Source organism: Brienomyrus brachyistius, chromosome 6 (assembly GCF_023856365.1).
Source record: "Brienomyrus brachyistius isolate T26 chromosome 6, BBRACH_0.4, whole genome shotgun sequence".
NCBI lineage: Eukaryota > Metazoa > Chordata > Actinopteri > Osteoglossiformes > Mormyridae > Brienomyrus > Brienomyrus brachyistius.
This window is the reverse complement of record NC_064538.1, coordinates 4,219,757-4,242,616: the sequence shown is the minus strand read 5'-3', so window position 1 is coordinate 4,242,616 and position 22,860 is coordinate 4,219,757. Positions and strand designations below refer to the sequence as shown.

The 22,860-nt window shown below is 50.6% G+C and overlaps 1 protein-coding gene across 8 annotated transcripts in view; it reads left to right on the top strand.

Annotated features, from left to right (window-relative positions):
* prdm16 (PR domain containing 16) overlaps positions 1 to 22,860 on the top strand; it is a 168,911-nt gene that overhangs the window by 44,250 nt on the left and 101,801 nt on the right. For all 8 annotated transcript variants that reach the window (XM_049017754.1, XM_049017750.1, XM_049017747.1 and 5 more), the window contains exon 2: positions 9,258 to 9,607. In XM_049017754.1, the coding sequence (XP_048873711.1) occupies positions 9,258 to 9,607 (350 nt within the window). The remainder of the gene's footprint in view (positions 1 to 9,257; positions 9,608 to 22,860) is intronic.

Here is a 22,860-nt window from a genome sequence, read left to right as displayed (position 1 = left end):
CAGTGAGACTGAACCGAAAACGGAACGGTCCAACCGGGGGGCGGCGGGGGAGAGATTTATTCGGCTGTGCCGAGCGCTCCATCATCCCGCTGAGCGGTTGTTGAGAATAAAGTTACATACAGATGGGATCTGAGGCCGGTGAAATCAGTCTTTCGGTGGCCGCGGTTGACTGTGTGTGCCTGAGATGTGCTGGCGAGTTGACTTAGCGAATGCTACTGTCCGTATATCCTCCGTGAGGGTATCGTCCTCACTGAGCTGCTCTCTTTTGGTTTACTAGACACAGTTCACATGGTGGTACTGGACTTGGGGTCCCCCAAGACGGTCCACATTTTTGCTGGAAGGGAACTGGGAAGGAGCTGGGGGGGCTCTGAAAAACACTGATCTAGATCATTGTACCTCCGGACCGAAATACAACTCTCAGCAATTTTTTTGGACACTCGGTGGATGCAGCGGACTTTGGCTTTGCGTTGCTGATGGAATTTGGCTCTCAGGGAGAAATAGTTACCAGCTGCTTCTGGATCATTCCGTTCCGCTCTGACGGACTTGTACCGATGGCCTCTGCTTGCTGGGGCATCCTGCCACCTGCCCCCTGCCCCCTGCGTGCAGGTAGACAGGTCTGCAGCCCCGTTGTGTGGTCCTCCCCATTACCCGGCCCCGTTTGGGCGCTTGGAGCCATAACTCGCTCTGGCTTCGAAATCTCGCAGCCACGGGCCCCATTTTTCCTGTAATTCCTGTAGTTCTGGGGATGCCGTGCCCCCCCCCCATAGCTGAGCTCCCAGCACAGGCAGGATAAGGCATTTCGCCTCGTTATCATGCCATTCCAGCTGATCTGTTTCACCCTGACCTGAGAGGGGGTCTGCATGCGTGTGTAAGATCAGGGGTCGGCTGAGACAGAGGGGGCCCGGAGCGTATGTACACAAACCCCATTTTCATGTGCTTAGCAGACAGCGTCCAAACTCAGGGCTGCTTCCAAAGCTTTCACTATTTCTCTCCCTGATATTGATTATACACTTATAGACTCTGACTCTTTTAAGCACATTTTTAAACACATTTTGCCCCTGATTTACACTCTAGTAGCACCAAACCAGACCCCCAATTCCCCGCTGATACTTACAGAACATAAGAACCCTGACTGACCACCATGCTAAACTCCAGCCTCAGGGCCTTAGAAATGATCTCATTGGTTGTCCATTCAAGGCCCTTCCCTGCGGAGGCTTTGATGACAAATACTTCACGTCTAGCATAACTAAACCTATGTGCACCTATATATCACCATGCACAGTTTTTCATTTTAATGGCCTTCCCTTGACGTCCGGTACCCCTGTCTCCATGGTAGCAGCTTTCTTTCACTCTTCAGTCTTCCCTCCTTCTCCGCCCCTGACTTTCCCCACCTCTCCATCTGTGCTCTTTTCACTTTCATTCCGTGCCTCCTGCTCCCTCCATCATGCTTTCCAGTCCCCATTCCTGCACCAATCTTCCTCTTCCTTCTGCACGCCTCCTCCTCCTCCTCTCTTCCTCGGCTCCTCTCCCCTCCTCTCCTGCTCCCGTTCTCTGCCGGCCCATCCCCTGGTGCCCAGGCGGGTCAGCAGTGGTGCTAACACTTTGTCAGCGTGATTAATGGCAGCGTGGATTGCCGTTAATTCAGTGGCTAATGACTGAGACTCGGGCCAGTCTGGGAGTAATCGGGTGATATATGTGTGGAGAGTGCACCCAATGGCAGAGGTGAAAATCATTTCCACGAGTCAGACATTGTTGCAGGGAACGAAGCGCTCTCTGTGTTAATAAAAATTAATGCATTTTTTTCTCCTTCCCGCCTGCACACCTTTCCCTCGATTCCCAGCGGGCCGCTAAATGAAGTCGCGCGGTGGACGAGCGGCTGCGACTCGCCGGTCCCACAATCGGCAGCGCGCGATTCGCTACGGCCATCACCGTAACGTGCTAATAGAAGCACCTTGTGCCTGCTAAGCGAGACGTGTCATTTACTGGAGACGCCGTGGAAATGTAGACGCAGCGATTTCTGTGGCGGTGCCACAGTGGTGACGTAACGGGACAACGGGGCGATCGTTAGCGTTTCCGGTGTCGAGCGCCGCGATTGGTGGGAGCCTTAAAAGCTGAGGCCGAGGCCTGGGGGAAACAAGAGAGGGACTGGCGTGAGAGGACGCGGTAAATGGAGAGGGGTGGGGGCAAACGGAAAGGCTTGCCTGAGGGGAGGAGATGGAGCGAGAGCCGTTTCCAGGGTCGAGGGTCCTGTGCAGAACAAAGGTGGGCTTTCTCACAGCGGTCAGGCTTCAGCGAAAATGTCAGTACCATCCCAGCATGCCCTGGGCCAAAGCTACGGGTACGGGCAGCTGTCATGTGACCTCGGCACCGGGTCCTCTTAAAGAGCAAGTCAGCTATTCAGTGGTACCCACAAACTATAAATATGAGCGCTAAGTCTAAGCCATCCCTTTAGCTAACCTGAGTAAACGTTCTCGTGTCCTACTCCTTCATGCCAGTTTTATTCATATAATTCGAATTACGCTGCAAAGCGTTTTTAGATATCAAATGAACAGCGTGCGTTTAAGAGGAGAATCAGCAGCCTGGATTGTCTGCAATAATAATAACAGCAGAGGCAGTCAGCATCCTCCCCTCCCGTTTCCGTTTAATCTGGGGGCTGGGCTTATACCTGCTGTGGGGAGCCAGGGGGTCTCACCCCCTCCCCATATCTGTGTCTCTTGGGTGATGTTTGTAACTCAATTTAGCAAATGTAAGTTACTATTGATTATTATTAATATTTATCATGTTTGCGAAAATGTCTTTTCCCTGGTGCTATTAATCTGCCGTGTTAATAAATGTCTGTTCAGGCCAGGCAAGCACCCCCAGGGCCTCAGGGGAGGGGGGGTTGGAGCAGCACAGATGTGGCAGCTCCAGGGCAGGGAGGAGGGTGGGAGTAGTTAAACCGCCTCCCTCCCCCAAGCCAGCACCTTTTTTTATGAGAGATCAGAAATTGACACTGATACTTTGATTTTTTCACGTAGAATTTCTCCTTCGTCGTACAAGATAAGGACCTTCCTGAGCATGAGCCTTTCGGGCCTCGATAGCATAATGGCTAAATATGCACTTATACCCTAAAGGCTGCTGGTTCAAGTCCCCGGAGGGGCTCTGCTATTGTGTTCCAGAGCAAAGCACTTTACCCAAAAGCTCGCTGGTGAAACGTCCCATCAGACGAGTGTAAGGATCTTCAAGTTGCCCAGGACAAAAGCAGCAGCTTAGCAATTAGCTGGTAATTAGGGTCAGGGCTCTTTACAGCTCGAGAGGGCCGGCATTAATCACGAATAGGAAAAAAGTAAATGAATATGACCTCCATCTCACTTCATTCCGGAACTATTCCTGCACCGGGACCCTGGCGGCATGGTGGGTAGGGACATAAACCCTCACCTGCAGGATGCTCACCTGGGCCTCGTGAGGACAGGTGCCTTGAGCTACATGCAATGTCCCCATGTTTTATTAACGGTTAATATTCTAGCCTGCTTTGGTGAGAAAAAGAGCCTGTTATCAACTGTGAAATATGCAAGAAACGATCACATGTGGAATTTATATTTGTACAGATCAAATTCGTGTTCAGTAAGATTGGCACAGCTTCCTTGATGTGTATCCTTTCTGAAGAGTCTTTCTCTGGAGAGGAGGACATCTCCTGAGCCTCAACCTTACACCCTTCTGGTTGTGAGTCTGGTTCTTTAACCACATTGCATCCTGTTACCGCTTTGCCAGTGATGGGACCCCCTCTGAAAGAGCTGGGCAGCAGGATGTGAACTGGCACAGAGGAAGGGGGGAGAGAAGGAGAGAATGAGAACGAGGGAGAGAGAGAGGGAGGTACAGCAAGAGAGGAGCAGAGGAAGAGGGGGGTGAGGAGTGAGAGAGAACAAGAATGATGGAGAGCAGCGGGGACAAACGAGTGGCATGGAGTTAGGATGAGAAAGATGGGATGCTATCTGTATTATTTTGTGGGTGCTGCCGTCTAATGCTGCGTCTGTAATGGGAAGGTTGCTGGTTCAAATCCCAGGTTCTGCAGAATGATTTTGTGGCTGGGCCGTTGACCAAGACCATTAACCCCCAACCGCTGCAGGGATGGTCTCACCCAACTTTCTCAAAAAGGGATGCGGCATTGGATGAAAGTTTGGAAAGATGGAGAGAAGGAGAAATGCGTTCGAGTGAGGAGAGGGCTGGCGGGGGGAGAGGGAGGGGGCCTTTCGGCATGTGCTGGGCCCCACAGCCTTTGTGGAAACGCAGGCAGGGCGGGTTTAATAGTGGTGAGTTAGTGGAAGGTTCTTTCTACATGTATGGAAGTGACCCGTGGTTCAATCTGGCCCATCGCCAGTGCTGCCCGCCCGCCCGCCCGCCCGGGAGAGGCCGCGGTGGCGTGAGCTGGAATGCCCCCCACTGGTTTTACTGAGGGAAACTGTACATGTTTCTGGAAAGCTCGCTGGGTATTGTAGTCGTCCATCCTGATCCCCCCCCCCCCCCAGCTTCCTTACGTCAGCGCTAACGATCCACCGTGATGGAAAAGTGGACACGGCTCTCCACCACCCCACCCCCCAGAACCCCACCCCCCCAGCACCCCACCCCCCAGCACCCCACACACCCCTGCCTTATTCATGTTCTTTTGATTTTAGCTTCAGTTTCCAGTCTTCTCTTTCTTATAAATCAAGCCGGATTGGTGCCGTAGTTAAGATAAAAATCATCAAAGGCCTGATTAGAGAGCGACAGGTAGACCTTTCCTTTCTGCATCTAATGATGCGCATAATTCCCTAAGTGGCACCACATTGAGGGATTATTGGAGGCGTGGGCTCCATCGCTCCCCCCGCACCGGGCGTCTGGACACTCGTGTCAGTCCCACATCAAATGTTCTGAAGTCCTTGCACAACCTCCCTCTCATTTTTCATATGTCGCCCCCCCCCCATCCCCCTGGCAACAGTTACACCCCCCCCCCTTATTTGGATGGGGAAATTTTTTCTGGTGAGTCTCCCTGGATACATTTTTAGCTTTTTATCACAAGTCACCCGGTTGGGGGGGGTGAGGGAGGGGGGTAGATGATAGATTGTATTTGTTCACTTAATTCTGTATGTTCCTCCTCTGCTTTCGTCCCTCTGCCAGGGTGTGGTGGGGTGGGGGGTATTTTTTCATTTGTCAAATACAGTGTAGTCAGAGGTTTGAGAGCAGCGAGTGTGGCTGCGGATGCTGACAGAGCAGGCGGTCTGCCAGTGGGAGGCGCCGGAGAGGCCCGGTAGGGCGGCGACCATCCCTTACTGGTGTGTCTGGTGGCGAGGCCCACAGATAGGAGCCTTAGCTTTGAAGTGTGTGTGACCAGGTAGGTATGGAGGCTGGTCTGTAACAGGATGGTTGTTGGTTCAAATCAAAGTGTTGCCACCACTGGGTTTTGGGCAAATCCCCCAAACACAGTCACTCCAGGGACTGTCCCACTCTGCTCTCCCCAAGAATAAAAAAAGTATGTTGTTTGGATAAAATAAACTTTAAAAAAGAGTTGGGAGCCAAATGCAAGCTGCATCTTTACTCGCACGTTACGTATTTCACGTATCAGAATCACATTAATTCCTGAGTTTATTGATTACCCAGCGGAAATCCTTGCTGTTTTTTGACTAAACTGGCAGCGTGAGGGTTAAATGGAACTGAACTTATCGGTTTAGGTTTAAAGTTTCTGTCGTACCCAAGAGAAAGATACTTAACCTCATAGGTTCAGTAAAAATCCAGCTGTGTAAACTGATAAAATATTTTAAAAATGTCTTCAGCCAAAAAAAAAAACACATAAACACAGAAAAATAATATTGTAGATGATAATATTGATAACCAGCCGACTGGCTGGAGCAGCCAACGCAGAATGTGTTTGTTAAAAGATCCTCAAGTGACAGAGAAGTGAGAGTCCTGACTGGAGGGGGGGGGGGTGGGTGGAGGGGGCATTATGGGTAAAAAATGAAGTTCAGACAACTTTTAACCTTCAACCTGGCATGGAGGGCAGAAAGACCAACACCTTGGAGTTTGAGAAAGGGGAATGGAGATGAGGAGAAAGGGGAATGGAGATGAGGAGAAAGGGGAATGGAGATGAGGAGAAAGGGGAATGGAGATGAGGAGAAAGGGGAATGGAGATGAGGAGAGGCACTTCATGCAGACAGGGGCCATCCTTTGTCACCCGCCACAGTCTTGAATAACAGAGGCCCCCATTTAAGTTTACAATTTATCGAACAGATCTGACGGCGAGGCGTCATGGCGACAGCGCCCGCCGCACGGTAGTTTCCAGAGGAATAACAAACTTGAACAAGCGTCTCATTGTCAACCGAGGGATTTTTTTTAGTGGGGGGTGAGGGGTGCACAGACCCCCAAGGTGCGAATTAATGATTGACCCCTGATGTAATCAGGATACATAGTTCCCTGTGAAGGAGAGAAAAAGAAAACATCTTCCTTGGAAAGGAAGTCACTATCTGTCAGTTTGTTAAGGTCCTGGAGGACAGCGCTAACATCACTCTTCACCACTGCCGCTCCCACCCCCCCAAGTCAAAACAGCCTCTCTGTTTCAGAATGTCATATTTTACCCTCCCCGTTCCTGGCCTCTTAATTATTTTGGCTTTTTTCTTTTATTTTATTTTCTGCATCTTAAAACTCTCTTTTTTTTTTTTTGTTGCAGTTGAGCGAATCCCTGCCTTCTGCCAAGCCATCACTATGTTCTCAAAACCCTTGCAATGACCGAAAGAGGAGAAGGACGATATGTCCATCCTCACTGCCCAGAAGAGTGGGCCGCTTCGGAGATCACTCGCTAAACGATGTTTTGCTCATTAACATCGAAATTGTAAACATGTTCCCTTTTTCTCGCACCAAATTTCAGTGCGGTGATCAGCTTGTTCTGCTCCAGGGCCCTTAACACTGTTTAATAGATTTTCCAAGCCCAGTCTTTGGTGGGTGAAACTGTAGCCAAGGGATCTGAAGCCAAAAAATGGGGGAAAGTATTTTAAAGGGTCAAAATCACTTTTGATTCTCGAAGAGTGCAGCAGATAGGCAGTCGTTATAAAACTTTAATTGATCTGTGAAACGGGGAAGCTACCGCTGGTGCATGTGTTCCCAAGTTAATTCCTTGGCAGGTCTGAACTCCTATGAAACTGTAATCATTAAAAAAAATGGGTAAAACTTTTTCCTTTTCCCTCAAAATCACAGGATGACGCAAGATCTGCTATATAGGTTATAAAAGGCTTTATTTTACTGCTTGGGGTTAACGTGATACATTTCCCGGATCTCCATGGACAGCTCAGCTGCCCCCGCTGTGGAGGATCTGCCACATGTCATTACTTCTTACATTTATATCAAGAGCCACTTAATTAAACCGGGTAATCAGTTAATTAGCCGATTCAAGAGCAAACAGTCTGCGTTCTTTCTGAGCTCACACACGGAAGAGTTACTGGAAAAGAATAGTATCGTTGTATATTAAAATGTCGTACATTTGGTGTGAGTTTATGCACGCGATAAGAAGTGGCTCACGAGTTTATGCGTGTTGGGGCGTTTCCTTCATGTGAAGCAGAATCTGCTTGATGGGGATTTTTCTGGACAGAGAAGGACGTTGTGCTGGATTAGAAGGCTGGGATGGGGGGGGGGGGGGGGGGTCCGGTGTTGCCATGACGTGGTGAGAGGGTTGATCAGAGATGCCTGAAGGACATTTTTTTTCAGTTTGCTTACAAGTAAATAGCCTTCATTTCAGACAAAAAACATTTTCAAGTCATAAAAGTTATGTGCTTGGCTGGGTTTGTGGAGGTGGGTGGTGGTGGAGGGGGGCTGGCAGGGGGCACCGGCAGGGGGCACCGGCAGGGTGATTGGAAACACTCCTGGTGTAATTGTGGCCTAGTTAACTCTGATTGCCGGCCCTGTGTTTGGATAGCAAACTGCAGCAGCACATCGACAAATTACACCAAATACGCCAATGTACTGACACCGCCGTTGTCCCGGCAACATGAAAATAGATGTTTTGTGTGGCCTCTGCTGGAAATGGAGGCTTTCTCTCATGTGATACTGCTTTGAGCCGTGCCAGATAGGTGCTGTTTGTGGTCATGCATGCTTTATTCCTCTTTCAAACGAGATTTGCTTCAGTCCGGAATGTTTGCCATCTACTTCAGACTCACTAAGAGGAAAACTCATACACGGCTAATTTAAAGAGGAAGATTTTACTCCCTTTAGACTGTTGATTACTGGACTATTTTAGCCTTAACAGCCATTAAAATATACTGGCTTCTATGAAAGCAAGGAAAATAAATAAATAAATAAAACTGTTTCACTATCAGAATTAAAGTGGTCAGAGAGTCTCGGGACTCACAGGCAATAAATCTTTGTGGTTCTGGGTTCGAAACTCCTTTCCACCATTGTCTTATTACTTTCGGGCCATTCTGCGAAAATGGCTCTCGACCACAGACTGGCAGCTGGCGATAAACACAAGTGGCTAATCGAAAACACAGGGAGAAAAGGCAATACTGCCCGATAACTGGTGCATTTTACCCTATTATCTGTAAGACGATACGACAGGAAATGTTTGCCGTTCTGGCAAGGCGGCATCGGAGTCCATCATTATCACAAGTTGAGACGTTTTGGAAGACAGGGAAAGTGGTGAGACATACTTTTCAGGAAGGCTCAGTTTCTGTATCCAGAATAACAGTTTTGGTTCTTAAGTGGATGTAATAAAGGATCTGGAATTGGAGGCTGAGGAGTTAACGTCCGTCAGTCCTGATGATGTTTGCGGTTCGGCGTGTGAATATTGACGACTCTGCGTGTCCCCAAGAGCACGGAAGTTGGCATCTGATGATCAGGGCAGCCACTTGCTCACTGGTTAATGACATTTGGATCAAAACTTTTGAAAGATCTAGAGCCAGCAAGAGTTTCGCCCCCGAAACCTTAACCGATAAAATTAACCTTAATTGCTTATGGAAAAAAAACAGCTGTTTAAATGGGTTCATTTCAGTGCAGACTTTGCAGGAAAGCACCTCAAGCGAGGTCCAAACTCAACACTGCCAGCGTACCGGGCAGATTTTTCCAACAGTACGGTGAAGACAAATCAAAATGTTTGTTTAAATGTGGTTAAAAAGCTGTGAAAAGTGAGACGTCGTGCGATGACCGCAGCCACAAGGTGAATAATGGCGAATCGATTACGATTATGCTTGGTGATGAAGACGGGCAGCGGAGGGGGTGAGGATGGCAGAGACTGATCGTGTTCCCTTGCATCTTGCTTTTAGACGACAACGATGCCACGGACAGTATGTACGAGAAAGAGCTCAGCCATGCGGCCGGGGAAAGTGCAGAGGAGGAGACAGAGGAGAGCATAATGTCCCCTATCCCAGTGGGACCACCCTCGCCTCTGCCCAACGACGAGGGCCTCACGCCCAAGGAGGGCTCGCCCTACGAGGTGCCCGTCTACATTCCCGATGACATTCCCATTCCCAGTGAGCTGGAGCTGCGTGAGTCCTCCGTACCCGGGACAGGCCTCGGGATATGGGCCAAGGCCAAGATCGGACTCGGCGAGAGGTTCGGCCCGTACAGCGGAATGCAGAGCGCTTCCATCAAGGAGACCACGTTCGGATGGGAGGTATGGAGAGTCATCGTGCGCGGCATGGTCTGGGGGGGCAGGAGGTGTGACTGCGAGGGCATGAAGAAAAGGGGCATGTAAAGATAAGGCTAGGGGCAAGCACACTCATCCACCCATCCTTCTATCTATCCATCCATCCATCCATCCATCCATCCATCCATCCACAACTACTCATTCAGGGCAACACCACAATGGAGCCTTTCCCAGGAATCACAGGGCAGGGCAACACACAATCAAATAAGTAAGAAAAAAAATGCAACTTATTTACACGGACGAGCCCCCCTGTAAAGTCTCACTGCATTCTGGGTAAAACGCGCCCCAGGCCTAGCGCATTATGAGCCGTCACTGTAGGTAAATGGCGGCGGAGGTGGCGTGTGTGAGTCTGGGAGAGGCAGGCAGACCTCGTCATGATTTGCTCCTGATTTCCAGGAGAGATACGGAGTGGGCGAGGAGCCCCGTGCTGCCCGCTCCATTTGCATCTCATAACCTGATTGGCGTCGGCCCTTTGAACCCGGGTTTTCAGGACGTCGGCACCACCGGTTCCTCGGGATTCTTGTGGCGGCCCCGATTGCCACAGATACCGGCTTCTCCATGGCCGTTTGGTCACGCCACACGATATGGCCGCCAGAGAGGCGTGCCCCACCCTCGCTCGCTCTCACCCTCCCTTCTGCAGTCTGTGGTCTTCAACCATTCGGTTTCTCTTCACCATACCGGGGGGGGGGGGGGGACGTTGGGGCCGCTCTGCCCCTCCCCCTCGTCTCCAATACAAACGGATCGAATGAGAAGCCAGATACTGACGGGATGCAGGTTCCACAGAGTCTGCATCTATATTGCATTACATATTTATATGTAATTACACATCACAGTTAATCTCGTTCACAAGCAATGAGCATTTCGCATAAATGGGGAGGGGGGCTGTCGTAAAGCACTGGGCAACAAAGTCTGGGCAACAAATGTTTTTCCGAAAGTGCCCCCCACCCCCCAGAATGCCCGTGTCTTGGACGTTTCTGCCTTACAGTCGCACTGGCTTGCGTGCAGACGGTATTGACGCCCCTTCTGGGGTAAGAGTGACAGACCTACCCCCCCCCCACCCCCACAATGGCCACATTGTGTGGGGCAGAATCCCCCACTGTGACAGAGGGATGCATTGCGGTTAGTTAGCGTGACGCCATCTTACAGAGAGGTCCCTCCTGTCTGGCTCACGCTGTGACCAGCCCCCTTATCGCACCCATGACGCCCCTCCCGCATCCACCCCCACACAGGTTTGGGGGGCTGCTGTCAATGGGGCTCATCCACAGATGGTGCCCCCACCCCAGACAGCCAGAAAGTATCCTCCCACCCGTGCCGGGCTCACATTTCACTCAAAACACATGTAAGTCTCCTTGTTAGCTATTCTCCCAATGTCAGTCCCCTTACCGCTGTGATCCGCTATGGCAGAGGCTGGGAAGGGACCAGGGATTCATTGTTTGATGGCCTGTTTCTTTTTTCTTTATGGGGGGGTTTTCACTTGAGTTGTGGTCATGTTAGGAGCAGCTGCATTCTTCTAAAGAACATTCTCTCTGGTCATAATGGAGAACCTTCCAGGCTTGTTCCCTCCTGTCACAGACAGTTACAGCCTCCAACAACTATCGCAGGGCTCCCTGAGGACCCCTAGGTGGCGCTACATCAGCCCTGCCACCACGGAACGTAGACAAACGGGAGGGCTGGTGCGATGGGTCGACACTGTTGGCTTAACCAGATTATGGGAAAGCCAGGGTGGGGAGGTTGCAAGGAAAGCTAAAGCAGCGGGGGGGGGGGGGGGGGGGGGGGGCATGAGGAATACCAGGGGGGAAGAGGGTGGGGGGGTATGGGGAATGATGGGATTGCTTGGAAAAATAATAATAATATTTGTCGGAGAGCTCGTCGGCGGATGAAAGCACCAGGCCACCGTTACTGCAGCACAGGACTCCAGGCTGCAGGGGTCTCGGCGACCCGCCCCCCCGTGCGACACGAGCCAGCAATTATTTAAACGGGCCTCTCGGAAGCACTGTGCCCAGAGCGATGCTGGTGAGCGGCAGAGGCTGGGAGGAGGCGAGCATCCACATCTGAGTCCTGGGTAATGAGTCCAGGTGGAGGGAGGCTTGTCCAGTCCACCCCGGGGTGGGGGGGGGGCCGCGGCAGGCCGGTGAGTCAGATCCATCTGAGAGAGACGGACAGCTCAATCTGCCGGATGCTTAGCTGGGGCACGTCCCCTCGGCCCCTTGCTGCCTCTTCTGCAGCCTCTGTAATAAGACTCCCAGTCATCTATTTAAAAACAATTATGCTGCCTTTATCACAACATGATATAACACGCGACCCCCACCCTGCGACCCCCCCCCCCCCCCCCCCCACCCCCAGCCTGCAGCCCATTTCAATCAGCGTGCCTCTTTAACCCCCCGCCGGGGCCTGGAGGAAAGCCTTTCAGCTCGCCTGCCCCTCAGCGCGGGCCCCGTGAAAAGGGCACCACGTCATTATGGGACTGTGGATAATGCGCCAGTGCCCAGGCAGCCGTGAGCCCCTCTCGGGCAAGGGGGCGGGGGGTGGGGTAGCCATAGGGGCTGCTGATCCTACAGAACAAAAGCATCAGGTGTACGTGGTTTCCAGAAAGCGTCGATGAAACGCCTAATGGCGATCTCAAGGTATTGACTTGTACGGCAGTCAACTCTCAGAACACCAGGCTACGCCTGGCGTGCCTCACACTATATGAAACTGAATCAGACAGAGCCAAAATGGAGATTAGAATGAGCCAAAATGGCCGCCAAGGTTTTTCGGTACCGAACGTGAGGGAACAGAGAAGGGAATCTAAAGTAGTTCAGAGTGAGGGCAGGAAAGTGGGGGGTCCCTTAGTCAGTAGATGTAGTCTTGTGACAGTTTTCAAGAGATGGGGGAATAAATGACACAAGTGCCTTCAAGAGTGACTCTGCTGACGTTTGCTGACCTTTATGTGACCTTGCATGAGTCGCATTTCTCGCTTCAGCACTCATTTGTCAGCTTCTGCACTAGTGGCTCGTCCTATTGTTCAAAGACCCGCGCACCCTCGCTATGTCCTCTTGACGTATAACCCCATCGGTAACGCCAAGCTAGCCTTAACATATCCGCGTAAATAAATGCCATCAGCGTATTCATCGCCCAGTGTCCCTTGGAATGTGTACATAAAGAATATTGACCATAATAAATATCTGCACAATTAAAAGTGCAGTTCCACGCTGTGTAATTACTAACTAGCTATTGATCCGGCCTGGCCAGGTCGATAGGGCTCGAGCCGTACGCGGGCCAGATGGCGAGACACTACTCCTGGGCCCATCGATACTTTCCCGCGGGCACTGCCAGCTACTTCCTGTCCACAGAGTCCAACGCGGAGCACATGGTCCGGGACATGCTGGTGGTTGGGGGGCGGGGTGTCAGTTTTTGCTCGGACTCCTCTGCTTCAAAGCGTCTGCTGTGATGACCTTCGGGTGACTTGTTGGCAGTTCAAACATTTCGTTTGTCCTCTTTGCGTGCCCCCCCCCCCCCCCCCCCCCCCCCTCAGCCTCCCACGCCCCCATATCAGCATTATTCATCTGATCAAAAAGTGACTATCAGGCATTTCTCTTATTTGCCATCCTATTGACTTAGCGATACGCAGGCCGCATGTGTTCTTTGGGTGTACGTGACAGACACATTCTTCCCCGTGGTGCTCCTCATACTTTCTGGAACGTTCCTTTGTCCTCTGATCCCGCTCTGACAGAGAGCTTTCATGTCGGCACTCTGCCTTTGTTTGTCCTCGTGCTAACGTCCTCTGAGGCACCACCGCACCCTGACACTATCTGTCCCAGGCCCTACCCTTGTGCTGTTTGTCCAGCTTTCGCTCCCGCTGCCAGTCCAGGAAGATAGTGCCTGGTGGAGACCGGTCCGCAAACTGTCTGGTCTGTTTGCCTGCAAGAGGCGGGCCAGAGGACGGCAGGAGAAAGGCTGATACAGCCAAGGACTTCAGGGGGGATTGTCCATTCTGTCAGGGGGAAAAAAAAAAGTTTCCCAGCTTGCAACTTGAACATGACAATGTGATATAGCGCCTTACCAGGGTCGGGTAGGCCTCTTGCCTGATAAGCTGATGGACGCAGACTCTAAGTTCAGGGGAAAAAAAGGGGGATGTTATCAGTGTGGAGCGTAGATACGCAGATGGCAAGATAGAGGGGCAAGCCACACATTGGCCCTTAACGCAAGTCAAACACAGCTCATAGTCTATTTTTTTAAGCATCTCCTACAAATCAAATCACAATTAACTTTGCCCGTGTTGTTCCAGCCAGAACAAAAAGATCCATTCAGGTAAGAAGGTGAAGTTAAGGTCATGTATTCTGAAGAGAGAGAAGGAAGTACTTAATGTCGGAGCTGCAGAAACCATTGTGTTCGACCCGTTAGAATGTGCTGCCTGTGTTAAAGCAGCAAAGCTGAAACCATATTTACACGCAATACAACTTTTCAATTAGCTGCAGATGTTTGCTACCTGCTCTCTTGCCTGATGACTGATAAAATGTCTCTAACTTGAGCTACTCTGTTGAGCAATTCGGTGTGGTTTTCGCCATTATTCCTTTAGGTTAAAAGTAACCTAAATGTATGCATGAAAAAAAGATTAAGAACAAGGATAACACCACAATTTTAGCCTCAGTTGTAATTTCTTCCATTCGCATTCATTTCATGTAGGTTTTAAACGTGCTATTAGCCAATTTAATCCAATTCTCCCAGTTTTCGGAGCACTGCAGTGGAACAGATTACGGCTAATATTAAACATATGGTCCTCGTCGCGGGCGAACGTGACGCACGGGCTTCGGAAGCTGCCGGAGACGGATGCCCCCCGGCTCTCCGTCCGCCCCCTGGATGCTGCCGGCCCACTCCTCCGAGCGCGAAGCCTGATGATGAGGAAGCGGGGAGCAAATTAAACGTCAGCATCGATTAGCGTGCTGATGCCTCCTCGTTTGTTAATAACTCGTTACGAACAGCTGTTAATTAATCTCCAGGCCGAGATGAAAGTACCCTCAAGGGGGCGGCAACAGGGAGATATGAGCAAAGAGTCTTTCATCTTTGACTGCCGCAATATCTCTTTATTAATTTTGTACTCATATTTTTTTTGGTTTGATTGAGATATTTGGTGTACTGTAAAGTTGCCATGGTAACAGTCATAGGTAACTTTTGGCAGATAACTCCACTGATCAGTGTATTAACCGACCACACGTGCTGTGCCTTCACCGATGTGGTCGTAAAACCCGAAATATGAGTGTTGTTTTTGCGGATGATGGTTCCGCTCACAGCCTGACAGCGTCCACCGATTTCGAGTTTGCTGGCTGTGTGAGACACTTCCAGGATCGGTTTTTGCATGCTGATGCCACACCAACGCTCTACTTGTCTGTTTGTCTCCCTGACAGATGTTGTGAAACGGGGGGGGGGGTCCACACCTGCCTGAGTAGCAGTCATGATGTGGGGTTAGGGTTGGGGATGCCTTACTATAGCTGCGAGACTGGGGACCTGGTCACCGCTGGCTAGAGGAAGAGGGGTGGGGGGCAGTGTTATTCACTGGCCCTGTTCTGTGTGGTTTCCCCCAGCAACATCATTCTGCACCTCGGGCCGCCCCCGTGCCGTGATTCTCCCGCCAGCTCCCACAAGCCTCTCCTCCAGCGACTTACCATGTTTTCCTAACGTCATAAACACTCGCAGATAATTGGCTGCTCTGATTGGACGACCAAAAAGAATCGCACCCCTTGGAAGAAACAGCGAAACAAGATGCGGCTTCTCTGCTAGAATGTATGAACACCCCCCCCCCCACCCCCCACCCAGTCTGCCTACTGACCAGCATTCCTCTGCTTTTGCATGGTCCTCACTGCTGCTCTGGGGGGAGAAAAGTCCATGTTGTTCTTTCCATGAGCTGACTTTCAAAATAACGGAACAGACGCGAGAGCTGCAGCACAATGACAGCATTCTGCTTCAACCCAACGTGCTGAACTCCTCTTTACTTTGGAGGGAGCACAGAAACGGTCGAGTGCTATCCGTTCATATCCTCCGCGCTGTCGCCCGAGTGCAGCGCGGCTGTTTGTCTTGTGGAATCGCACGCGGAGTCGCTTTCCAGGACGTTCCGACGTCCCCCGGCAAGTAGGGGGCCCCGGTTCATGAATCATCCCAGGATTTAGTCGTGTGTCTCCTGCTCGACGCCTTCCTGTAAATCCCGCCAGCCGCTTCCTGACGCGGACGTCCAACGTCATTTTTACTCCGTTTCTTCATACAGAAATACGTTCGTGTAAGAAAAGGAAGAAATATACCAGGTGTGAAGCCAAATAGTGGGCAGTTTTATTTAACTATTTATATTCTGTAATCTGCACTGTCAGATTTTTAATGACTTTAATTTGTCTCGTGTAGTTAGGCAAGAGGCCTGGAACTAAAAGGACATAATATATTAATGCGTCTAATTTTAAAGTGTGAATTCCTGTAGGTTTTGAGTTGTAATAACAAGGTGCTCCGTTTTTAGAGTTAAATGTATTTTTAAAGTAAGAAAGCATTATATCGATTTTTTTTATATGCCCCCCACCCCCCTGTGGCTATGCTACACACCATGACCCCTATTATTACATAAAAAAATTAAAAGCACATTAAGGTACACACAGATGCAGTGTAATTCATGTAATTTATTTACATTTAGTTATTAATTGTTTGGGACTCTTCCCTGGTTCATTGTCAGGGGCCCTATGTTGGGTCCGAGCCTAATCTCTCCGCTAACACGTCGCTTCATGAGTAGATGGGTTCCAGTCTGAGGCCAAGATGCAGAGCTCTGCTAATCCCAGCAACGCTATAAGCCGCCATGCATCTCTCTCCGAGTCTACGGAACCTTTTATTTAATCGTGTGATCGTACGGCTGCAACCGCTTACAGGGTCATCGTACAGAGGCGGCACAGGCTACAGAAGGTAAACAGTGCCCATTGACTGCTCTTCAGCAAAACGGGTGCGTTTGATTCGTTCTGTGCGTGTTTCAACAAACTTTTGAAGCCAGACATTATGCAGTTATTCCCACAAGATAAAACTTTAAAAATATTTTTTCGTTTTTCCATTCATTAAAATTCTAGTATTTCTTAGTGAAATTCCCACAAGGGGCCCCTGCTGTCCTTACAGGGGGAACCCCCCGCCCCCCTCCCCCCCCAGTGTCATTACACCCACAGCAAGAGCAGAGACCAAACACACGCAGACATGAGTGGCCATCATACTCGCCTGTCAGGCTTGGCACATCCAGTGACATCACAGGGTCCACATTCTCTGCATGACAGTAACACCTGGACAGTGGTGGTTGGGGGGATGAAAAGTGTAAGATTATTTTAGCAGGAATCGTTCAGTTTACTGACATATTGTCTGTCTACTTAAATAACAATATTCTGATGTTTGATCTGTGTACAAGTTTACGTGTTGAACAATTGGGGGAATCTGATTGGTGAAAGCAGGGAGCAGGAAGTTTTAGTTACTCAGGGTGTTTTCTAATGATTCTCGTGCGGATCTTAAATACGCGGCTCACGTCTGAATCTGCCTCCATCCCTGGCTCATTATTGGGAAGATGCTCCATCCATTTTATAGGTGATCCTATAGCTTACAGGTGTGCAGCCCCCCCACCCCGCTTGTTTGTGTGCGTCTGCCTCACTAGCTGACGCTAAACTTGCACCCTGTAGGACGGTCGACTGCAGGACAACGAGCTTCTTCCTTCTGCTTCTCCTTCCTCTGTTTCTCCCCAGCTTTAGATTTCAGGCTAATTCACTCTTATCGGGGGGGGGTAATTTATCCGGCCCTCCTTGGGTATCGGTCAGCGGCGGCGGGCCCATTGTGCGGTAAGGGCTGTGTTTGAGATAACCCCCCCTCCCCCCTCCGCCCCAAGACAGAACAAAGTCTGACTGACCTTTACAACTGAGATCTCACTCGTCTCCCCTCAAAACTAATTTCTGTGCCCAGGGTCCGGCCCCGGCGGCACAGCGAAAGGCTGGGGGGGGCCACCGGGAAGAGGCTGAATGAGCAGCAGGCAGACTGGGGCCTGGGATTAGGATGCTAGGCTGGTGCTCCTCCCCGTGTTAACAGTGCCACCCGGATCCAACTGCCGTAAGAAAAAGAAAAAGAACGAATAATAAAAAAAAAAGAATATGGGAGGAGAATTCAGCTCCGGAGACTGACAAGTGGACCCCCCCCCGCACCCCCCACTCTTTCCGCTAGATATGCTAAGCCTCGACACAATACAAAAGTCAGCGTCGGCTACCAATGGCTGTCGCCGGCTTTCTGTACACTGAGCGATTATCGGATCCGTGGCAATAACAACCTGCTACTTTCGAGCATCGGCCATTCATCACCATTCGGTTTTTATCAAACGCAGAGAGAAGCCGCTGACACAGTGGAGAATCCTTCTTGAGAGGGGTGATGGCAGACGTCCCTCACGTGAGCGATTCAGGTATACTGATGGCAGGCCTTCCCTGAATCCCTGAATAGGTCAAGGAGAAGTATGGAATGAGTCTGAGGTGGTCCGGGGGGGGGGGCTTTAACGGTTTGTCCCAAGTAGGAGAAGCGCATTGAGAGCTCCTTTCTGCCCACTGTCATCCTTCAACTTGATGAGCACTTAAAGATGTAAATCCAAAATCCCACTGTCCGTCACCCCCCTCCCCAAGAAGCTCCAGCCCGCATCAAAAGCCACTGAAGAGGACGGGCGCAGGAGAGGCAGACCTGGGCAGGCTGAATGGGGGGCGGCTCAAGGGCCTTCCAGGGTCCCGGGCCGCCCACTCCAGCCTTGTCAGGGTCGCCCTTGAGCTCGAGTCGCTCCCGGGGTTCCCAGGGAGATGAGAGTGGCGGAGACTCACTGAGGGATTAACTTTTCACATGGCTGGGAGTCCGCGCATGAAAAGGACTGACAACCAAACAGCTTTATTAAAAAACAGAAAGAAGAAGGGACTGGAGGGAGTTAGCTGGGGGGGGGGGGGTGGCGGGGGGGGAATTCTTCACATGATGGCTCTGAGAGAGGATTTTGGATATAGAATGTCTTTGGATTTTAAGAAAGGCCCTCTTCGCTTAGAATGACCAAATTGTTCCCCCCTTCTGCTACGCCCGTGCGCCTGCCAGACAAGCAGGATCCCCTTTGTGGATTGTTTGCTCCTATTGGCAAATCGAGGCCGAGATGCTATGGAGGGCAGGATAACTGCCATTCATTCCTGTGAGAATCTACCACGCCTGGATTTTTTTTTTCCTTCCCTCCCTTTTCCCATAATTCCTGTCACCGAGCAGGTGTTTTGGCCTGGCCGCTGACGGGCGGCATTATGTGAATTTCGGAAGAGACGTTTCCCCCTGCGTCCGGCCCGATTTCTGTAGCCGTTGCTGACTGAATAATCTCCCCCCTAAGAATGTAATGTTCACCATAAGCCCTTCTCTTTTTTCATAAAGGCACTTAAACCTTATTCCTTCAGTTCCGTCGCCCATTAGCCCGTAGCAGCTGGCTTGGCTGCAGTGCATTTCTGCAGGGAGGCCAACCAGGTCCCATGTCAGAATCGCAGATTGGGGAGTCCCTCCCCCCTCCCAAACTAAGGAAGCCCCCCCATCACAGCAGAGCATCTGAGAGGCAACACCTGGCACAAGAAGGTTAGAAGGTTAGAAAAAAAAGGATGGATTAGGTTTAGTCTACTGTGTATAATGAGTTAGAAACCTGTAGGAAGGTGACAATGGAATGTGTGGAGAAGGAAATTATCTTTGCCCGCCACATACTTTATGTATCTATAAGCGGAGTGGCAAACACTGAGATTTTACCCAGAGGGACTGGTCTATCGTTGGCGTGTCCGAGATTGATTGTCTTTGCAGTGCTTGCACGATAAGATGTTTCGCATGTGACTCCCAAATGTAAACATTGTGCAAACTGGCAGTTACGCAGCAAAGCTCTGCTAGTGAATGACGTGAGTCCCGCCATTGTTCGAACGCCGCAGAACGATACTCATGAACAAACACTGCTGGACTCCGCAGAGGATGTCAAAAAATGTGCTGCTGAAAAGCGGTGTCTGCGGAGAGGCTATAATTTGCACCCTCAGTAATATTGAGGCCGAATATAATTGTCCTGTTCTCATCAGGAGACTCCATTAGAAGTGTGCTTCTGCGCATTGCATTGTGGGAAAACGCGTCAGTTCGACTTATAACGATATTAGAGCGGGGTTTTGTTTTGTTTTTTCCCCTCTTCTCAACTCACTCCTTTCCACTCTCTGACGAATTGACTGTCGATATGCGTTAGTGTGAGAAATCAAAACTAATTGTTCAGCGGGAGTAATATTGACTTTCTCGGAGAGGGAATCAGGAAATCAGGCCCCATTGGCCTGGCACTTAATATGCCTGTGGTCATAGTGGCTGGACGTGGGGGTGGAGGGGGGGTGGGGGGAAGGGGGTCATGGAAGGTAGCAAGGTGTTGTGTTTCAATGTATCTGCTAGGTACCTCAAGCCCATCTTTGTTCACTCCCAGAACCACACACTCCACTCCTTCTGCTCCTCTTAAGCTCCTGGAGTCAGGTACGACTCTCCTGGGCTAATGTAAGGCGTATTATTCACAATTAGCTGCGTTTTTTTGTTTTTTTCAAAGAACGGATTCTCCGATGTGTGTGAATGGGGGCTGAATGGTGCCTGGCTTCTCCCTGTTACGCTGGAGCGGATGTTATGCTTTTCGATGTTAATATTCTTCTGTTTTAACCCAAAAGTGATGTTCTGAGTACTTTATACCCTGTGTGCCATCAGTCACATGGGTGAGTGACCGTACAGGCCACCACCAAACTGGGTGTATTCAGTTCCGTTTGAAGAGCGCCCCCCAGTGGACCGGAGGCTATGCTAATCTCCTCTTGAGGCCACTCTACAATTACCGCGTTTTTTTAGCGGGATGTCGGCACACCTTTCATTTGCCACCCCTTTGCCCCCCATCCTGGCCATCGCCATTGCATTTCACCCCCACCCCCTTCTGCTGGCTCTTCCTTCCTGTCACAGGATCCCACTTGTGGAAATGCGGCAGAGTGGCTGAATGGACCGAGGGAAAGCCGATCTTCTCGTTGCACTTCGTGAAGCAGGAGCCGGGGAGGACTTGTGGCCTGTGGGCTGCGTGTAAACAGGGTTCCTTAGCGGGGTCATGCCCCCGTTCCCGAATCCCCCTGACCCCAACGCGCCTCTAAACGTGCCACACAGCGTCTGTGGAACAGCGCCACCAGGCTGCATTCACCCACCTTCTCGGTGCTTTCTGGGCCATGCAGGGGAACTTCTTGATTGCTTTAATAACACGTACGCCTGGAAACTGTGGCCATCAGGTGGTACGGCGCAAAGATTGCCATCTGAACAGCCGAAGGGGGAGAAAAATGCGTCTGCCGCAGTAACGGGGAGGCTGATTAGGTTGTTCTGGAGTGTCAGGAGAAGGGGATTTCGGGGAAAATGCTTGTAGTGGAACTTGAATTGGAGCCGGGCTAATTAGAGTGTGTGTGGGGAGCCTGCTCATTGTAGGGCATGTAACCCACACACACACACACACACACACACACACACAGACACACAGGTTTGTAATTATATCTTTGTGGGGACTCTCCACTCATTTCTATGGGGACAACTGTAATCCCAACATGACGATCTTAATCCCTACCCAGCTCTAACCTTAACTACAAGTAACCAAACAAAATACGAGACTTTTGGCATTTTTAGTTTTTTTTGATTGCATTCACAGATCTTTGTGGGGACCTGAAAAATGGTCCCCACAATGTCAAAATGACAGGTTTTTTTTATCACATTGTGGGGGGACATTTGGTCCCCACAATGTAATATAACCCTAATCCACACACAGACACACACACACACCTTCAGCAAAACCCGTCTGCGGTGAGAAACCCGGATTACCGGGGGGGCCAGCAGGGTTTGTCCACCAATCAGCCTAAGTCAGGAGATTCCAAAAGGGAGCGATGGAGAAATGAAGGTCAGGGCGGCGTTGCGGCTGAAGGAGGCCCCCGCATTCAGGGCCGCTGAAAGCCCCCCAAGTCGGCCTTTCTCCCCCAGTAAATTGGGAGGAAATCTGGCTATTGTCAGGTGTTTTGAAGTGGCTGGGTGCTTTAGCGAGGTGCTTACCTATAGATGGGTGGTGAGACAATGCGTCTGGATGTCCAGAGGTCACCACTAGGCTAAGTACGCTAAAGCTGGAGCGAAAGGCTAAAATGGAGCATTCCGGCAACAAATCGCCGAACAAAACTCGCCGATCCCAGCAAATAAAATTCAGTTGTTACCCGTCGTCATAATAATACTCAAAGGAGATCATTTGAATATGAAAAAAACATCCGGCTAGCGGACTTCTCCATGTGGGGGGGCTCGTGTCTGACTGTTTAGTGCTGGAAATTAAATAGCAGCCAGGTTGCGAATCACAGCACAGGTCAGTCCGACTCTGTCAGACTCCTCGTTTGAATGCTGACTCCCTGCCTGCCGGTACCCCTTCCTTGGGTAATCAGTATGGGCATGTACAGGGAAAGACTGCCCCCCCCACACACACACACATCTTATAAGGTCTCAAAAGCAACTAATCATGTTCTGCTCCTCAGCTAACGAGTCTTCTGTAAGTTCCATAATTTTCCTTCTCCACTCTTACGTTTTTTTGTTCTTTCTGCTGTGCCTGTTGTGAGGAGACAGAGGCCAAAGGGAAGTTTCCCTGACATCTTTGGCTAATTTGAACACCATTTGCCCCTCAATGAGAAGCCATCGGCACTGAAGCTGTACCGCTAACCAATTGACCTCATTCAGTTGCGGAATGATATACTGGGAAGGAGGCCAGAAAAGAGCAAATTGGACACAAGCTTTATTCTCTTTTACCCCCTTCACTTCCCTTCCACACCCCCCCCCCCACCCCCAACCTGAACGTCTCGTTTCCTAGCTGGAGGGGGCTGTGCCCAGTATGGAGTTGGTGGTGGGTTGGGGTACTCGTGGCATACAGGAAGGGATTGTCAGGATGCTCGTATCCGTTACTGTGGAAACGATGGACCCAGGGCTTAGTGCCGTCCTCAGAAATGGTGTTCCCCTCCCCGAGGTGATTCCGAGTGGGGAATCCGGAACCCTGACGGAACCGGGGGCAGGATGAAATATCCTGTTAGCTTTACAATTCTGGGATTCTGTTTGGGCTCACGATCCTGTTCCCAGGATGATTTCTCATGTCAAGCAGACCCGCGGAACCCTGGAGGTCGATGAGAGGCGTCGCTGACATGCGGTTTCAC